Source organism: Epinephelus moara, chromosome 13 (genome assembly GCF_006386435.1).
Source record: "Epinephelus moara isolate mb chromosome 13, YSFRI_EMoa_1.0, whole genome shotgun sequence".
Lineage (NCBI taxonomy): Eukaryota > Metazoa > Chordata > Actinopteri > Perciformes > Serranidae > Epinephelus > Epinephelus moara.
In genome coordinates, this window is record NC_065518.1 from 4,721,749 (window position 1) to 4,741,591 (window position 19,843).

At 43.6% G+C, this 19,843-nt stretch overlaps 1 protein-coding gene across 3 annotated transcripts in view; it reads left to right on the forward strand.

The window, feature by feature from the left end:
- Window positions 1–3,218: 3,218 nt before the first annotated feature.
- Window positions 3,219–19,843, forward strand: part of LOC126399414 (SUN domain-containing protein 1-like) — a 19,705-nt gene continuing 3,080 nt past the window's right edge. The window contains exons 1-22 of one of the 3 annotated variants that reach the window (XM_050059339.1): window positions 3,219–3,334; window positions 4,136–4,303; window positions 4,487–4,683; window positions 5,670–5,696; window positions 5,819–6,058; window positions 6,826–6,918; window positions 7,250–7,384; window positions 7,949–8,029; window positions 8,153–8,272; window positions 8,477–8,575; window positions 10,611–10,686; window positions 12,748–12,800; window positions 12,880–13,103; window positions 14,564–14,833; window positions 15,096–15,188; window positions 15,586–15,653; window positions 15,883–16,027; window positions 16,122–16,415; window positions 17,247–17,331; window positions 17,541–17,656; window positions 17,909–18,076; window positions 18,154–18,246. In XM_050059339.1, the coding sequence (XP_049915296.1) occupies window positions 3,282–3,334; window positions 4,136–4,303; window positions 4,487–4,683; window positions 5,670–5,696; window positions 5,819–6,058; window positions 6,826–6,918; window positions 7,250–7,384; window positions 7,949–8,029; window positions 8,153–8,272; window positions 8,477–8,575; window positions 10,611–10,686; window positions 12,748–12,800; window positions 12,880–13,103; window positions 14,564–14,833; window positions 15,096–15,188; window positions 15,586–15,653; window positions 15,883–16,027; window positions 16,122–16,415; window positions 17,247–17,331; window positions 17,541–17,656; window positions 17,909–18,076; window positions 18,154–18,246 (2,898 nt within the window). In that variant the 5' untranslated portion in view covers window positions 3,219–3,281. The remainder of the gene's footprint in view (window positions 3,335–4,135; window positions 4,304–4,486; window positions 4,684–5,669; window positions 5,697–5,818; window positions 6,059–6,825; window positions 6,919–7,249; window positions 7,385–7,948; window positions 8,030–8,152; window positions 8,273–8,476; window positions 8,576–10,610; window positions 10,687–12,747; window positions 12,801–12,879; window positions 13,104–14,563; window positions 14,834–15,095; window positions 15,189–15,585; window positions 15,654–15,882; window positions 16,028–16,121; window positions 16,416–17,246; window positions 17,332–17,540; window positions 17,657–17,908; window positions 18,077–18,153; window positions 18,247–19,843) is intronic. The other 2 variants (XM_050059340.1, XM_050059341.1) reach the window with 2 other exon arrangements.

The following is a 19,843-nucleotide window of genomic DNA, read 5'->3' on the forward strand; positions in this document are numbered from 1 at the left end:
CCTGACAAAAAAACTGTCTGTCCTTTCCTTAATAACATCACACCTGCTATAACACAGCTCTATGGTTATGACAAAGACAGTAACATACACACCCTCCTTCCTGCCCTCCAGCATGATGTAACCTGCCTCCTTCATCCTGGCAGCAGACAGCTCCACTGATAAAATCTCTGTTAGAGAGTGTTTCCACTGCTGAACACAGAGACTGTGTGGCGGCTTCCTCTGAACCGCCAACATCTTTTTAGGCCCCTGATTATGATGACACTGACCATATCAGATGTTTCTGTGAAGTTATCTTTCTAGATTAGAATCTAGTATGCATTAGATTGTGTGATAATATCTAATTAGGTCTTAAAATTCTCTAAAACTATAATGTGACTGAACATGAATTCAACAGGGGTCAACTGTAAATCTAAATCGCTTTCTACAGAGGTGAACCATCCCAATAATCAATCTTTGGCAGCGCCCCCGCTGATGTCATTCATACCTCCCGCCACACGGGGGCGATAAATCCCTGCTGCGTGTCACTATAAAAACCTGACCAGCTTCAATTAAAGCACGAAGCAACCGGCTGCTAAATTCATCTGTTTGTCTTGTTGTTAGTTTGTCAGTCGACATTTAGAAGATGTTCCTCTTTTAAAACAGCAGCAGTGAGTAACGCTGCCACAGTTTTATCGCTACGTCACTACCAACTGGCGTTTTTAACTGAAAACAGACCGGAAACTGTCATTTTCAAGCTTGTACGATACGTGCGTAGCTAGCAGCAGCTAGCTGGCGGTTGTTCCAGGATTAAACTCCGCTGTGAAAGAGTCGCCATCTTGTTGGGAGCTCAGCGGGAGGTAAGAAGTTTGAATCTGTGTTTATATAAAGTCTGTTTATATTCTGTGTCCGCGGCCTCAGAGCTAAAGCTAACGCTAGCTAATCGACTGTTCATTTTTCGCGGGGCTCCGCCCATCTTGGAGTACCATTGGTCTGTTGAGACGTCATCTCTCTGAGCTCCACGCTGATTGGCTGCGAGCCGACGGGCCCTTTAAACTGAGGAGTTAAATGACTGAAGACACGTGGGTGAGCTCCTCTACAGTTTGTTTATTGTTTATTTAACGTCCTAAAATAAATAAAAATAAATAAACAAATAGTAAAAAACATCCTCACAATTACGCACAGAGAGGGAAACAAAATATTAATACAGGACATTTGAGTTTAATCTGATAAAAGTTGTTAGTTAGCAGTAATTAATCTCTGTTGTTGTTAATAATTTTCCAAAAGGATGGAAATAATAAAGAATAAATAACATCAGGGTATTAAATTTAAAGGAAACACAAAAGGAATACAAACAAATTAATAATAATAATAATAATAATAATAATAACTTTATTTGTATAGCACTTTTCAATATAAATAACAAATTAAGACCATATAGGTGCAGCCTGAAGTTTAACTTTACTATAGACCCCCCTCCACTTTTCCCTCATCCAACAAATTTAAGAAGATAAAACCTAATTTATCCCATAGGAAACTGTAGTGCATCAGTTGCAGTACAAAGAATAAAAAAGTGCAAATATAAGAGCGCAAATACAAAATATAAATGAAGGTGCGAGTCTAAAAATATTAATGATCAGATATAATCTAATAATTTAGGGCTGCAGCTAGAGATTGTTTACATTAGTTTATCTCATGATTATGTTCTTGGTTTATCATTTGGTGTCACAGTCTTATTTTTCACTTTAATGTTATACAGTTTATGTTTTGTTTTTATTATAATTTACAAGGATTAGCTATTGGCAGGCGGCATGAAATAGGGCTGTAACCAACAATCCTTTAAATTTACATAAAAACAATGACTAACAACATCCTGGGCACAATGTGATGTCATCAAATGTCCAAAAACCCCTAAAATATTTAAGTTATTATGATGTAAGATCAAGAAAAGCAGCGAATATCTTATAATTGAGAAGCTGGAAGGATCAGCGGTTTGGTGCTTACGCTTGAAAAATGAACTAAACAACTAATTAATTTTTAAATAATAAAAAAGTCGACAAAAAAACATTTTCTGGCTCCAGTTCTTTTCTGTTTTATATCAGTGTTGATTGAATATTTTTGGGATTTGCACTGTTGGTCAGATAAAAGAAGATATTTGATATTTTTTTATTACTATTGTCATTTAGTTATTATAAATTATTAATTTATTTCTAATAATTAGTGTAAATATTTATTCGATTATTTTGTAATTGTTCCTTATTATTTTATGTTGTATTATTAATGCTATTGTTGTGTAATTATTATAAATTTATTTATTTGTTTACGTATTTGTTCACGGTAATTGTTTTGTAATTATTTTTAGATATGTATTCGTTTAATTATTTTATGTTTTATTTTTAATACAAGTGGTGTTCAATAATTATAAATTATTTATTCATTTAAAATATAGTTATTATAGATTTTACATATGTATCTGTTTAATTATTTGGTGTTTTATTATGATTATTGTTGTTGTTGTTATTATTATTGTTATTATTATTATTACTATTATTATTATTGTTATTATTATTATTATTATTATTATTTTTATTATTATTATTATTTTAAATATTTATTCATTTATTTATTTATTCATTTCACAGTATTATTATGTCGGGTATTTTGGTTTTTATCAGTGTCCCAGTGAAAAACAGAATATATGCAAGGAAAAAAAACGAAAACAAAATAAAGGACGTAAAATAAATTTCAACAACATGAAAACAAACAAGCAAACAAACAAAGCAAAAACAAAACACAAATAATAATGGCATTTATAAAAAAAAAATTCTGGTATCTTATGGACAAAACAATGAGTTGATAATAATAATGATTAAATGAGCCCTCAGCAGTGCGACACGGGTCACTGCAGCTCTACAGAGTCTCTAATTGGCTGAAGGTGAGGTGGCTGATGGGTAATCCAGAGAGGCTTACTGAGGCTGCTTCAGTTTCACCTCCAACACAGCGCAGGTGATCTCTACAGACGCTCACCTGCCTGTCACACACCCGCAGCGTTCACCTGCAGCTGCTGCTCAGTCGGTCGCTTGGTCGGTGAGTTGTGTGTCAGGTGTGTGTGTCAGGTGTGTGTGGGCAGGGCCTAAGCTGCTCACTGACCCACAGCTCTAACAGGAAGTAGTGTGTGCAGCAGTCTAAGCAGGTTTAAGGTGAACTTGAACTGTGCTGCTGCCACACGGCTCGCTCTGCGTGTGTGTGTGTGTGTGTGAGTGTGTGTGTTTGTTTGTGTTAGTCAGTGATGTGTGTTGCCTGGGATGAGTGTCTGTGACGAGGACGTGGACCTGCAGAGCTGGGGCTGGACTGACCTGTGTGTATCCTCACTTTCATTTCCTTCTTCTGTGTGTGTGTGTGTGTGTGTGTGTGTGTGTGTGTGTGTGTGTGTGTGTGTATATATGTAGGTCAGCTTGGCTCTGGTGTCTGATAAGGTTACAGGGATTTGTTTTGTTGAGCAGTGTGTGTCTGTTTGTAGATCTCTCTCTCTCTGGCTGATCAATGCATCTGTTAGTTTTAGTTTTAAAATCAAACTGAGTCTTTGAAACGTTTGAGTCAGTGGAGAAACTTCAGTTCTTCCCACTTCCTGGTGGGCTTCTGTTCACCCTGTATCTTTTTAAAAAATGTCCAAAAAGTATAAAAAACTGGCAGAATCAATAGATTAGGCTGTGTTTGTTTTGTTTTTTTAACAATCTGTTCTTTATTGTCATCTGCTCAACAATTACAGAGAATTGAGCAGCGTCTCTCCCTCTTCTCTCTGATTCTGTCATAAACCTTTGGTGATGTAAACCTACGTGACAAAACTCCACACATGTGATGTCTCCTAACAATCTGTCACAGGTTACAGCCTGATGATTGGAGGACAAATCACCTGTTGATTTATATATACATTTCTAATAAAATATATATATATTTTTTACTAATTTGTCGTATCGTTGTCGCAAAAATACCCTGAAATATCGTGATATTATTTTGGGGCCATATCACCCAGCCCTAGCGGCAGACAGTAATTGCAGAATAAACTGCAGTGACCCAGTCTGACCTCCGTGTCCAAACCTGCAACACAAAATGACTCTGTTAATACTCCTCCTTCTCTGTCCTCCTCTCTCCTCCTCAGCTCCAGCTACTCCTCGTCAGTGTCGGACTCAGAGAAGGAGCAGCAGAATCTCCTCCCGGGGATCATGTCCAGACGCAGCCTGCGACTGGATGACGGCCTGTTGGACCGCAGTCTGCCTCACAGCAGCGCCTCCTTCAGTGTGGGAGGGACCAGCTGGAGGAGCACCAGGTGAGGGAGGTACAGGTACACGTCAGCTCCTGTTTACACTCAAAACACTTCATTTCCTCGTCTTCTCCTCCCTTCTTTCCTCTCCATCTGCTGCTGCTTCTTTCTCTGTCATCCACCCTCTTCCCCTTCTCCCGCTTCTTCCTCCTTCCTTCCATCCTCCTCTCCCTCCTCCTCCTCTTGCAGGTCGTTAAAGTCTCGTCGCTCTCAGCAGCACTCTGTCTCCTGCTCAGAGTCTCTCCTGCTCAACACTCCTCGTAAAGCGACCGGCCAGTCGCTCCTCAACAGCAGCCTCCACAGCGTGGCCTCTGACGCCTCCCTGCTCTCCTCCCTGCTGGACGACTCCTCCGTGCAGGAGGCCACGCTGGTTGACAACTTCTGGGGTACAACGCTTTGTTTCCAAGGGCCCATCCCAATACCCCCCCTTAGCTCTACCCCTTGGCCCTACCCCTACATTTGCGCGTTCCCGCGAGGGGAAGTGGTGTCCCAATTCCTTTTTGCGTGTAGGGGTAGGGGGCATAATGAGGGGTAGTGGGTATGAAACTAGCCCTTCGGAGCGAGGGATTTCAGATGCTGACTTGCCAGTGAGGGGTAGACGTCGCCATGGCTACCACCGAGCAAGAGACAGGGGAAAAAAGTTCATACATGTACGTATAATTTCGCAAATAAACATGGAACTTTTGTAAAAACGTTTTGGAATAACTGTAGAGAAGGGTATAACAATTTTTTTTTTATTGCTATTCACGATGTCTAGATTGGAGTTGACAGAAAGCTAGCCAGCTAGCTAACGTTACCATCGTCAGGTTGCTTGTTAGCTAGCTAGCTAGCTCACACTATCTGGCGTCTGTCATCTGTCCTGTTCTGCAAAAGTGTCGGATTTTTCACATTACGATAACACGCCAGCTAGTATAACTATGCTGCCTCGTAATGTTAGCTGGTTAGCTAGCTAGCAGAAGTCCCCTGTCGTACATATAATTTTGTCGTCTGTCGTTCATCAAGCGAAGCATGATGAATGCGGCAAATGCGATCGGTAGGATGAACTCAACCGGAGACTCCATTGTAGATGCTGGTTGGAAATGTAGATGGCTCGCAGCTTCCTGTTTAAAATAGTTACATATGTGTGAACATAACCGACGCGGTGACGTAGTGAGTGGTGTCCCAGTTCCTAGGGAAAGATTTCAACCCCTACCCCTCGTTGCTTCATTTTGAGGGCCAAGGGGTAGTGGGCAAGGGGGGGTATTGGGATTGGGCCTAAGTCTTTCCTCCTCTGGGTGTAGACTCTTAATCCAGCCAGGCCACAGTGAGGAGACGTCTTTTATTTTGGAGGGGACATACATAATAAAAAGTTTTTTTCCTCTTCCTGTTGCAGGTTTGGATCATGACCTTGATCCCAAAGGTCAGTTCATGCTCTTAATGAATAATAAATATATTTATTTTCTCTTGGTTGATCATTTCAAAGATAAATTAATTGATTATGAAAATAATTTCCTGTCAGTTAATATTTAATCTCTGTTCCAGAGAGCACCATCATCGCAGAGCAGAGCACCATCCTGGCAGACCGCACTCTGATTGGTTCAGATGGCCGCTGTCCCAAACACCCGGTCCAGACACTCAGCAGAGTTTACTGTAAAGACTGTGAGCTGCACTCCACATACTGCTCCTCCTCAAAATACACCTCAAGGCCAGCACCCTCAGAACCTGCAGAGACGGAAACTTCCACCATCTACTGCAGAGACCGGAGCCGCAGGAGCAGGACAGGTGAGCACAGAGTGAGACGGGTGAGGTGACTCCTGTAACAGCTAACTAACCCCATGACCCTCATATAGGACCACCAGAACCACCCCAGAAGCGACACAGAGAACCAAAAAAAGCAAAAACTTTGATTTAATTTCAGAAACAGTCCCGACTCTTAAAGCTGGAAATCTGGCGCGATCAAACACAACTTTAGATAAACATACGAGGCAGGGAGAACTAGCTGTCAGTTTTTGCAACTTTTACAGGAAATGAATGAAGAAAAAATAATAAATATGGATAAAGTCATGAAGACAGTGTGAACATGAATGGTACATGTTACATACAAATACTTGCGAACTGTCAGAAACGTTGCAGAAATTGTCAGGAGGGAGAACCGGGCCCAAAATTAGCCTCATTCTTGTGTAGTGTGAGCACAGCATGAGACGGCTGGATGGGTGAGACAGTCAGTCAGACTGATTTCAGTTTGTCTGGAGTGAAGATGGTTTTATTATTTTATTATTTTAAGACTTAAACTACTCGAGCGCCCTTTAGACTTTAAAATGTATTAACAGAAATAAACGTTCCTATCCCTCACCAGTCAAACAGGTCACTGACACAGTGTGGTGAAGGAGGAGCTCCCCCTGGTGTTCATTTCAGATTACTACAGCTGCAGTGCAGGAGCGCCGTCTGCTGTTTCATAACCTGTTCTATCGATCGTTACAGGAAATGCAGATTTGATCTCAGCTGTACTCGGATCAGCTGTTTGTCTTGAATGTACCTTTGTTCTTCAGCAGGAGTGCTGGTGTCCGTGTGGGACTGTGTGGTGTCCCTGCTCACTGTGCTCTCTCATCAGCTGATGCTGCAGAAACACCACGATGTGACAGGTAGCACACCTGACTGACAGGTGTCCTCCTGCACAACGTCTTTTATATTTACACTGTTAAAGTCTTTTAAAATGTTCACTGTGACTCTGGTGTAATATCTAGACTCTCAAGTTAATTTCTTCACCTTCACTCCTCGTGCAGAGTTTTGTTTCCTGGCACATCGACCAAGAGCCTCCTCCTGTTTTGTTTAAATCTCCATCTGTAAATCACTTCCTCTTTGTCACAGTGAGTCAGGCTGCAGCTGAGATCACACTCTGAGGTGTCCTGGGGTTCCTGCACACACCTGCACCCCTCTACATCTCTGTTAAAGTTTGACTCTTGGCTCTTCCAGATGTGCTGCAGCTGTGGTGTGACTCCTCTCTGCTGTGTGTGAGGAGAGCTGCAGCGTGCTGTGTGTCTGTGCTGACACACACCTGGCAGGTGTTTCAGAGGCTGGTCAGCACACAGACTGGTTACACACGTGGAGGTACTGACTGTAAGAGTCGAGAAGGAGTGGGAACATACCTGTCTGCTTTCAGTCCTGACAGACACTGGTGTCAAAAATGGGAGCATAGAATAAAAATCTGTTCTGTTGGGGACTCCACACGGTGATCATATGTTTACAGGGACTCTTCTTCTTCATGTGGACTTAACTCACCTTCACATGCTGTTAACACCTCCAGATGACTTCTCTTTATGACATCACTCTAACTTCCTGTTTCAGCTGTTTTAGTCTGTCAGTTTCATACTGGTCTTCTGTAGAAGAAGAATTCAATTGACAGACACTTTATATGTTCAGGTCCACAAAGTCTTCTGTGACGTTTTGGATCAGATGAATGAATTGTTATGGTCTTGTCCTTGTCTCCCTGCTCACCTGTTGTCGTGTTTCCCTCCCAAACAAATGGGCTGCACCCCTTCACTTTGGCTGTTGCCATGGCAAAATGCAAATCTGTCTCGGTGCCCTGCAGTCAGTGTTGGTCCTCGGCTCAGAGGACGGATGTGGAGGACGTGGTGAGGCGTCGGTCCTGACTGTGTGTCCTCTCTGTTGCAGCTCAGTCCGGTCTCTGTGGAGTCATGAACCTGAAGGAGTCCACCTCGTGCCAGAAGGAGCTTCACCCCAACGGATCTCTGTGTGAGTAATTAAGAGACACACACGCTCGTGTATGTGGTGTTTTTCTCTCGGGTCTTTACGAAGGGACTGGATGATGATATTTACAGACAGTTAAACACACTCCTGCACTGCTGACACCAACAGGTGACGACTGTCAGGAGAAACGACGCTCAGAGACACACACTGCCCCCTCCTCTTCATCTTCGTGGTCCTCAGTGGCTTCCTGTTTGTTGGGGTTGATGAGGAGCGCTGCTGTGTTCACAGGTTGAATCAGACAAAGTTTACTTTGAGCAGCAAAAAAAAAGCATTTTCCAGATGTTGTTTGGCTGCAGTGTAAATATAATTGTAGCACAAACTAACTGCCACAGTATCAACAAGCCTCCCAGTTCTCTCTGAAGTGTCTGTCAACTAAGCACAAGTTTCTAATCACTTCTTGTTGTGAAATTTGTTCTTAATGTGCTTCCTCAGCTTCGTGGCTCTGTCAGCTGACTCACAGTGCAGCTTCAGCACTTTGGCCTCTGACCAAGAAAATGTTTTCAGCTTCAGGGAGTGTCCGGCGCTCTGCAGGTTAACGCCGTGTCTCTGTGTTATTGACTTTAGTCACTGATTCCTCTGCTTCTCTTCTTCCTCTCTGATTAGCAGCATGTTTTGTGTGTCGGATGTTGGATCTTCTTACTTTGCTGCGTCGGTAAATGTTGGTGGACTGGATTGGTCTTGATGATGCTCTGTTCTTGTGTTTTGGTTCTGTAGCTCTGGATTTGCATTTTTAAATGACCACAAGATGCACCAGAGCAACGAGTCAATACTGTTGATCGCCGTCTCCCCTTGAGTTATATCACAGCATGTCATATAACGATGACTAAATGAATCCAACCCGACTAAAACTGAATTTTTTTGAGTCTTATACATCGTTATTGAAACTTTTAAAGCCTCCTACACAGTGAGATTTTAACAGTCCTCTAAGTTTAGTGCAGCTACACTGTGTGACATGGATCTAATGAACTTGGGTATGACATCAAGTTTGATGTCTGCAGACTGTGCGATGATAGCGCCTACTGAATCACAGGCTACGACGTACGACGTACATACGGAGTGCACAAGGATGCTGCACAGGTTATTACTTCTCCAACTGTGGAGCACAACTCTGTGTGTGTGTGTGTGTGTGTGTGTGTGTGTGTGTGCTAGGTATGTCACCTGGCAGCTGTAGCTCCACCTCTATTTCCTTCCCTGCTTCATCCTTCTTTACGCGATCATGGTCAGAGCTGGAGGACACGTCACAAGGCTTCACAAGGTTTTCTTCACATTTCTTTTAGCGCTTTAGTTTTGCCTCCATGGCGAGCTGCTGTCCGTCTGTTTGTTTGGGTTTAGCGCTGATCAGTGCGTCGTTTCATGCTGCGTTTCTATTGGTTGGTTAGTAGACGTAGGTGGTAACGGCAGTCACACAGTGAGATGGTCACTGTCAGAATTTATCCCAGGCGGTCTTTGATCACAGACTGATCAGCCATCCTTGAACCTCTCTGACCGTGTGACGTAGGACCACAGTTTTAGAGCCACGACCACAGATATCGCCACGTTTCTTTACCGCTGGTCTTCTGTCATCTGGGACAGCCCAACATCACACAGTATATACCAGGCTTAGGAGGGCAGAAATGTGAACACAGGGCTGGGGAGATTTTCTTCTTCATTATTTTTGTTTTCTTCTGTTGAATCCTCAGTCACACATGACAAACTTTAGAAAATGTTGAAAGCAGAAAGCTTCTTATTAAGATTTCACCATCTGTACTGAACATAAGAGAACAGTCAAATAAATAATAATAAATTAACAAGGCGACAAAACCTTTAAAACTCATTCTCAGGCGTGTGCACAAAAAGTTTAATAACACCAGAACTGTCACCACTCAGTCGATCAACAGCAAATTACTTGCAACTATTCTGATAATCAATAATTGTTAAGTCATTTTTGAAGTGAAGTTGTTTCAGCTCCTAAAATGTGAGAATTTGCTGCACTTTCTTTGTCAAATGATGATTAACTGAGATTTGTTGGTTGAATAAAATACAAAGTTTTGAAGATGTCAGACCAGGCAGATTATTTAATCAGTTCATTGAGAAACTGGTTGGAAGATTGAGAATGAAAGTAATTGTTAGTTGCAGCGCTGAGCCAATCTTACTTCACCTTTTTAATGTTTTCTAAGGAGTAGAGAACCAGATACTAACGGAGTCAGTCTGTAAGTCAGTCTTTACTCATAACATAACATCCACAATCTACAGACACACTTGGTTTACACATCAGGAGGGTCAAACCACTGACTCTGCACTTTGCATCTTGTGTTCTATTATTTCCTTTATTTGGTGTCTCTGTTTTTCTCCTCTGTGTGTCTTCCCTGTTTTATCTGCAGTCTGACTTTCTTAAACAACATAGTGATTTTTTTCTGTTTCCTGCTTGCTGACCTGCAGCGTCCTGCTCAGCTGGTGAAAGGCTTCAATAAATCATCTGATTATTATCTGATTATATAACAGGCTTCTGAACCTTGTGTGTGTGTGTGGGGTTGTGTGGTGTGTGTGTGTGTGTGTGTGTGTGTGTGTGTGGTGTGTGTGTCTTTAGGTAAGACAGCGGGTGATGTGTACAGGTGGCTGAACACACGATGGCGTCACATGACCACTGGCTTCCTCTTGACGCGGCAAGTTTGTTTTTTAATTCATTTATTTCTAAATTCTTAATCTGAATATTTGACTGTGTGTGTGTGCAGGTCCATGTGTTGTGTTTACTGTGGAAGCTTAATGCAGTCACTTGAGAATAAAGAGTCCCTGTTTTGTGAATTAAAGCCGGGATAGGCAGGAATGTGGGGAAAAAATAAAGTCAGAATTTAAAATTTGTCCTAAGCCCTTCCCCTGCCCCGTTCCTTCTCTCTGTTTATCAAACCACAATTGAGACAAGAGTTAGCTGCTCACTTCCCTCTACCTAGCTTCACACCACTGTGGACTGCTTCCCTGGAAGGAGAGCTTCTCTAATTCAGCCGGTGCTAAACCCCAAGTCACAGGTGTCACAGCGAGCTGGTGGCCAGCAGCAGCACTGGGTCTAAAGGCCCAGACGCACCAAACTGACATAAAAGAACAAGCGGTGACGAAGACTGACTGTCGGATCGCCTCACGTTGTCTGTGCCCAGGCAAAAAAAATTGCACATAGACACACTGCAGAGACAACAGCTGACCTGCCAACTAGCACGTTCTGTTCTGTTCTGCACCTGCGTGGGAGGAAATGACTCTCCACACCAGCAGATGGCGGTAGTCTGTAATTGTCATTCAAAAAGGGAAACCAAAAGGACATCATGACGCTAGTTAGCACATTACCAAAAGAAAAGAACAGATCATGTTACTCTGCGTCAGTGAACGTTTCTGCAAAAGAGAAAAATAATCTGACCTTATGGAACAAGTTGATTTTGGTCTCAGTTCCTCTGGACTCTTTGTTTACTTTCCTCACCTCTATTTCTCTTCTCGTGCGCTGAGCTGAACTGACAGTCAGATCAAATCAGAATCAATCATTCACCGATGACTCAACCGTCGTTTTAACATGCCAAACCGACCAAAAAAAAGCAGACGAGGGCCAAATGGTGTGAAACGCACTGCACTGACACGGGCAACAAATGCTCACCGACACGCCAAAATTGACCAACAGCAAACTGGCAGCTTGGTGTGTCAGGGCCTTAACCTGTGTAACGGCAACAACAGAAAGTTTGCTGATCCAGCGGGGAGTCAGGGCTGTTCGGTTCCCTGGAGCTGGAGTTTGTGCTGACTGGATTTGGGTTTCTGCAGTCGCAAATGGCGGGTCAGTCTCTGGAGCTGCTGTAGCGGCGGGAAGTGAGGCAGAGGACACACTGAGTTGAGGCTCTCGCTTACGTTAGCTAAATAAACATGAACTTGAAGCCGCAGCTGTTAGCCTTTTGCTGTGGTTAGCATAGGGCTAAACTATTAGCATTATTTTGTCCCAAACACTTCATTGATAATGACTCTGTGTGATCAGTCCGTCCTCCTTTTTTGGGTTGCTTTTCCGTGTAGGCAGTTGTTGCCAATGCTGGAATAGCAACTTTCTGTGCAAGATTCTCCACTGTTGAATCCAAGCCAAGAGGAGGTGCAGAAGTCCAGTTTTCTCTCAGACCATTTGAATTACAAAAAAAAATGTAACTGCTTACCCGGACTTTAACAAGACTATTTCCCCAAAAGTTTACCTATCCTGCCTCTGTTTTCTGATTGAGATAATAATCTAATCAATCAAAAAAATGTGAATTTACAAGGTAATCTCTTCAATCCAGAAAAAAGGACTGATGTTTTTTTTTTCTACAGTGAAGGCACCACGCTTCCACAATTTGATGTCATAGAAGAAGACTAAATCTCTTCCTCATGCCTGCCAGTGTCTGTGAAAGTTATGTTAGCTAACATAGCTTTGAAACAGAATGACAGAAACGTCTGAGCTTAACTTTTAGCAAAGTAACAGGATAAAAAAGGAAGACTTTGTGATATCTGTAGGCTGTAACTCACAGGTGATCCCTCTCGATTTACTACACACACTTAAGTTTTTTTGGACGCAGTAACTGTATAAATTTGACCCTCCAACATCTTGAAAAGGTAAAGTAACAGTGACGGTGTTTTCTTAAACATCCCTCATATTATTCACCATGTTTGATATCCTCTCAGTCTGCAGATGATTTATTGTGCTCATGTTTAAACTGTTATTTGTGCTGCAGGTTTCCTCTCAGACTCCTCCTGGTCCTCCTCCCTCTGCTGCTGCTCCTCTTCAGTATGTCTGATTCTTGGTTTTCTGTTTCATGTGACTTTTCAGCGGCTCAGACTTGATTCAGCTGTTTGTTCTCTCTCAGGTCTGTGTTTGTTCGGTCCCGCTGGTCTGCAGTCTGTCCTTCCTGCTGTCAACATCACAGAGTGGACGACGCTGGTCTCTGATGTCCCTGGTCTGTCCTCCATGCACAGCTTGGTGTCCCCACAGGGCCAATCAGCAGAGGGCACTGTGGAGGAGTCGAGGGAGGTTCAGCCCTACGTGGAGGAGCCGCTCTACAGTCGACCTCCTGCAGCGGCAGGAGAGGAGGTACTGATACTGCCCTGTTTTAGCTCTTAACATTTTAATGTCTTCTGTTATTTGTACACAGAGCAGGAGCAGCTGTGTCCATTTAACAGGTTTTATCATCTCTGAGTGATTTTTAAATCATCACAAATTAATTATTAACAGTACTTTATTTATGTAGAATATTTCACACTTAAGTAGAACCAATTAGTCAATCGACAGAAGATTAGTTAAAATAATTTAAATAATCAATTAGTTTATCAAGTAAAATCACCGCTTGGAATTATGTTTTTGGGTTGTCTGTAAAAAATAATGGCTGTTGCCACGGTGATATCGCCCATTAGTTTGTAGACTCCTGTTTTGAAGCCTCGAGTTCAGCAGCAGTTCAGAAATTGGGATCATGGCTTTTTGGTGCCAAAACAAAAGACAGATGACAAAGCTGTGACCATAATCACATTGACATTGCTTTAAAATAACGACTTCGAAGCAAGGATGTCTCAATTTGTTAAATACCCGTTGCCTTGATTCCTCTCTCCTCGCTTCTCTTCCTTACTCCTCCGCTCTCATCTCCATTGGTTGGGACTTAAGGCCAAGACACAAACCGACTTCAGAGAACTAATGTCAAAGAACGCCGACTGTTCGTTGCCTCACGTCGCTGCGTCTTGGTCAAAAAGTTGCACATGAGCACACCGCAAAGACTACAGCTGCACCTGCATGAAAGGAAATAACTCTCCACACAAGCAGACAGCGGTAGTCTGTATTCGTCACTCAAAAAGGGAAACTGGAGGACCGTCTTGATGCTAGTTAGCCAGTTAGCACATTACCAACCACATTCCAATGTTGAAAGAACAGAGCACATTTACCGTGCGCCAGTCAACAATAACACAAACCATCAGGAAACGTCCAGTTCCTCTGGACTTTAGTTGTTTGTTTACTTTCCTCACTTTTGTTTCTCGTCTTGGGCGCTGAGCTGAACTGCCACGGGCTCAGCCATTGCTGATGCTGATTCAACACGCTGACTTGGCCAAAAAAATAAGTCAACAGGGGCTGACAGGGGGCAACGGTGCAGGACACACCACACAGACTAGGGTGTTCGATGCTCACTGACGGCTAAACATTGACCGAAGGCCGACCGTCGGCTTGGTGGGTCAGGGCCTTTTTAGATGAAGAAAGAAGGGAAACAAGCTTGTACAAATTGGAAAGTGTAATAGGCCTCCAGTGATGGCCAGTTTACCAAATATAAGGCATACAATAATCAGTACAGGAACCAGAGTAGTCTACAAGGTGGAGTGAAGAAGAAGCAGCATGCATATAGAAACATCACCATGGCCCAAAACACGTAAAAAGGTAGCCTGCACATGTTTTTTTTCCTGGCCGACATGTTAAAACAAGCCTTACTTCAAAAATAAAAACGTATCCTATCCTGTTTTCTACGTGTACTACGTGTCTTTCATGTTATCTATAAAGTTTCTGTTGCTTCACAGGAAGAGTCGGCGGCGGTGGATGAGTCGGCGCGGCTCGTTCGTCTGGAGCAGAGTCTGATGGCATTGTGGGAGCATGTGGAGGCTGGAGGTCAGCGGGCGGAGCAGAGACACATGGAGGTCCTCCGGCTGTACTCCGACCTGCAGCAGCAGCAGCTGGTCTCTGATCAGAGCAGCAGAGAGGCTGTGGAGCCCTGGATGAGCGGCCTGCTGGACCAGCAGCTGGACCAGATCCGGAGACGACTGGACGAGGAGAGACGGCACAGGGAACAGGTACTGGACTCATCAGAGGGGGGAGAAGTATCCAGGCGCTTTACTGACACTACACTGTGAAAATACTCCAAGTTAAAGCCCTGCATTCAGAAGCGTACTGAAGCACGCATCAGCAACATGTTAGCTGTCAGTGTTTTCCCTCTCTATCAGATATTTACATTAATAATACTGCTGCGTAATGAGTGCGTTGCATGGATACTTTGTGTTTTGAGTCCTGAGCAGATTTACTGAGCATGATGGGAGTCTGTGTTTGTGTCTGTAGTCTCGACAGCAGGATTTATTGCAGCGGCAGAGTCAAGAGTCTCGTCTGGATCAGCTGGAGCTGCAGCTGCAGACACTGGCTGCCAGAGCAGAGGTACGCCACGTGAACAGGATCAGAAAAACACTTTAACTCTTTAAGTTGGACAGTCCTGTCCTATTTAGGCTACTTTAAGTAACATTTAGCCTACTTCCAATTACACTTAGCCTACTTTTAATCACATTTACCCAAACCTGAATCACATGTAGCCTACTTTTGATAACATTTAGCCAACTTTAATCACACTTAGCCTACTTTTAATTACATGTAGCCTACATTTTAATCACATTTAGCATACATTAATCACATTTAACCTACTTTTAATTACGTCTAGCCCACTTCAAATAATGTTTAGCCTACTTTCAATCACATTTAGCAATCATATTATATTATATTATTGGAGAATCTCCAGTGTGTGTGTTGTGTAGACAGTTTTGGTTTATTGTTTTTACAGGAAGTGCAGCGGAGAGAAGCTGCTACGACAGTCTCACCCTCACGGACAACACTTCCTGTTGCTGTCAGGTAACCTTCATCCTCCTCTCTCCTCATCTTGTAGTAAGCTGTGGTTTGTGGTTTTTTTGGTTTGTTGGGGTGACCATGAAACAGACCAGCGTACAGACAGTGTGACTTTTCTTTTCCCTTTTTTTTTTTTTTTTAAGTTAACTGAATAAAGGTGTGAAACCTGTGTACATGCTGTCACTTTGAGCTTCTCCGATGTTGGACTGTAGTTTTGTTTTTGATTTTTCTCTAGTGGTGGTGTGGACCGTCAGTCCCATGATGCCTTGCTGGCAGAGGTTACGCGGTTGGAGGCGGCTCTGGAGGACGTGAGGCAGGATGTTGAGGGTCTGTCTGGGTGTCAGGACAGCTGCAGACTACACGACAGTATCCAGCAGACGGTAAGAGAGCAGAGGCCCAGTTTGCTTAGGGCAAATCTTTGTTGCGGAGATGATTCTGTTTCTGTTTCAAATGTTACCTTTGTGTCGTCTTCAGATTTCAGAACAGGTCTCTGCTCAAGTCCGCGAGGAGGTTCGGGTCCTGCTATATGGCAACCAGCTGATGGCAGGGGGCGGCACATCTGCAGACGCCGGCCTTCCAGAGTCGCTCCTCCAGTGGCTGTCTCAGCAGTACGTCAGTGGGGCCGACCTGCAGGCGTCACTGGCCTCTCTGGAGCTCAGCATCCTGCAGAACATCAGCCTGCAGCTGGAGCAGCATCGTAGCGAGGAGTCTGTCAGAGAGGCCGTCCTGCACGCCACCGAGGCTGCGGGGGCCCTTGTGACTCAGGAGGTGAGGCGGGGGGGGTCTGATACTTACTGAACAGTCTGCAGGACATGAATCAGATTCAGATGTACTTAAAGTTTGTTAATAAATTGTTTTTAGAATTCATCCATCCATTTTCTGATGCTTACCAGAGTCCTGCTGCTGTGATTAATTTTATCACTGTTAATGGCAAGTACTAAAATAAATGTCAATAAATGTGAGTATGAAGTAAAAACCCCAGCTGTATCATTTCTACTGACTTTCCCTGAAGGCCCAGACACACCAAACTGATGTCAGAGAACTCGCAGCGACAAAACCCCCCTGCTGCATCATTGCATGTCTGCAATACGCTGCAAAGACTACAGCCGACAGTTAACTAGCATGTACATTATGCGCACGCGAGAGGAAATAACTCTCCACACCAGCAGATGGCGGTAGTCTGTATTTGTCATTCAAAAAGGGAAAGCTAAAGGACAAAATAATCTTACCATATGTAAGTTTGTCTGACAATCAGAGATTTCATTCACCAATTGGCTCTGCTGTGCCAACGCCAAAAAAAAAAAAAAAAAAAGCCGACAGAGGGCGATGAGGGGCAAAGCTGCAGAACACACCACACTCACAAGGGCAGCAGACGCTCACCAATGACCCAACTTCGACCGATGGCTGACTGTCAGCTTGGTGTGTTAGGGTCTTTCTACTATAGCCACTGTGACCATGAAATGTGATATTAAACTACAGCTTATTATCTAAAAGTCTAATTAAACTCGCTGATCCTGCAGACACAATAAGTTGTTCTGAGGTCTCATGCGTGTAGATTGCTGCTTTAGTTCCAGTTCACTGTTTGCTCTTCTCTAACAGGACGTGCATGTTATCGTGAAGAACGCTCTGCGCCTGTTTTCTCAGGACCAGACCGGCCTGGCGGACTACGCTCTGGAGTCTGGAGGTCAGCAACAGAACGTCTCAGTGTGTCAATGAGACGTTTGGCTCGTGAAGTGTTAATGGATCAGTCTGGCGTTATTTTATATTTTTTTTAAAGCCAACAAATCTCATGTTTAGACTCAAATCAACATGTTGGTTGAATCAGGCGTCTAAAATCTCCACCTGCAGCCGGGATCCACAACTGACAGGTGTTTGTCTTCTGTCGTCCTGCAGGGGGCAGCATCCTGAGCACTCGCTGCTCGGAGACTTACGAGACGAAGGCCGCTCTGCTCAGTCTGTTCGGATTTCCTCTGTGGTATTTCTCTCAGTCTCCTCGAGCTGTGATCCAGGTAACACAACAAATAACCCGTAACAAATTCATGTCATCAGTTGTTGCTGTTGTTTTTTAATAAACCACTAACAGACGTTCTCTGCACACCAGAATATAGGACGGATGAGAAAAACATAATTTGAATTGAAATGAGAGAACTCAAACAAACTGACCTTCACCAGATATTTCTACCCGTTCCCACTTAATCCTGCTGCTTGTTGATGTAAATGTGAAGCTGTAGCTGTGTGTCTCTGACCTGCTCCTCCTGCAGCCGGACGTCCATCCAGGAAACTGCTGGGCCTTCAGAGGCTCCACGGGCTTCCTGGTGATCCGCCTCTCCATGACGATCCTCCCCACCGCCTTCTCCCTAGAGCACATCCCCAAAACCCTGGCACCCAGCGGGGCTCTGCACAGCGCGCCCCGAGACTTCAGCGTCTGTGTAAGACCGCGACCCCGGCAGCATCACCGATGTATCAGAAAGATGGATGTTTACTTTCTGTTTATTTTTGTTTTCAGGGTCTGGATGATGAGAGTCAGGAGAGAGGGAAGCTGCTGGGCACCTACACCTACGACGAGGATGGAGAAGCTCTGCAGACCTACGCCGTCACTGTGAGTAATGATTCTGCTGATTTTTCATGCATGAAGAACCTCAAATGGAAAATGGCCAAAGCCAAAGTAGAATAAGGCTCCATCCAACAATGCTGCTTCAGTGTGTGTGAAAAGAAAAACACACAAGTACGGATAAGAATCTAAGACATAAAGACATGAAATAGAGCAGAAGTTGAAATATGAAAATAAAATAGAATACATCGGATTCATGTAAAACATTTATGAATCATGTGTTGTTGTTTTTTTCTTAAAAGACTGTTTTTCATTGATTAGTGTTTTTCTGCTCATTTTGGTGCAATTTATTTTTTTGATGTGTTTCTGTGCATTATGTTAGCTCAGTTCTTTTGTCTTTTATTTCCTTTTTTGTTTGTTTTGTTTGTTTTTTCCCTTAAGTTAAAGGGAGGTCTGTTGTATAATGGGTGTGTTCACACCAAATACAAAGTGAGCATTTTTCGTGGCGCAGTGACAAAGTCACCGCAAAGACACGAACAGACATGAATGACGTGAAATTTGCGGGAGCTGAAATTTTTCGTGTGATACTTCGTCGTTAAAGCCTGTCAACATTGAGATTTGGTTGAGATTGTCATGGCGTGACTGAGTCATAAAATAAAGACAAGCGTATTGTTACCGTCTGTGGGCCCCCGGAGCTCTACGGTTCATCGTCAGTACAGAGACAGAACAGAAAAGGAGAGGGCTCGGAGAAAAGTGAGCGAAGCCACAGGACCACATGGTAAGTTCTGAGAATATGTATTTGTGACTTATGTAAGCTTTTTTGTTGGGTGGCTCCTTTTGAAAAATGCTCTGAGTAATTTAAGTATGTCTTTTATTGTGGAAGGTGAACAGCAGGAAGGTGTGAAGCGGTAAAACGCTGCCATGGACAATTAAAAAAATAATAGTGTTGCAGTTGTCGTTTTTAGGCTGTTTCAGAGCGCAGAGCTTCTGTGTTCACTGTGTTCACATCACTTGATCCCAGCTGTCAGTTGTAATCTACTACGAACCAAATTAGTTGTTTGCTGCCTTCCCCAGTTAGTTTGCACAACCATTAGCACAGTGGTTAAAGGAGAATATTCATCAGCTTTGAAAGCGGCCATATTTACGCTACTAACATGAGGCCAATATTCACTTTGCGTTGGGTGTGAACACACTATAAGGCTGTGGCTTCTTGACCTCCCCTAAAACATATCTTGTCTTCCATTACCTGGATTTTATGCAGTCCTTTGTGTATTTCAAATAAAATAATATTAAAAATAAGATAGAATAACAATATATAATGTCATTAGTACGCATGTTAAATAAAGCTTATCGTTTTATATCAGTGTTGCGTCGTCTTGTCGTCCTCCGCTTATCCAGGTCCGGGTTGAGGGGGCAGCAGCCTCAGCAAAGAAGCCCAGACAGTCCTCTCCCCAGCCACTTCCGTTAGCTCTTTTGAGGGAACCCCGAGGCGTTCCCAGGCCAGCCGGGTGATGTAATCCCTTCAGCATGTCCTGGGGCGGCCCCGAGGTCTCCTCCCGGTTGGACATGTCCGAAACACCTCCTAAGGGAGGTGTCCGGAAGGCATCCTTACCAGATGCCCGAACCACCTCAACTGGCTCCTCTC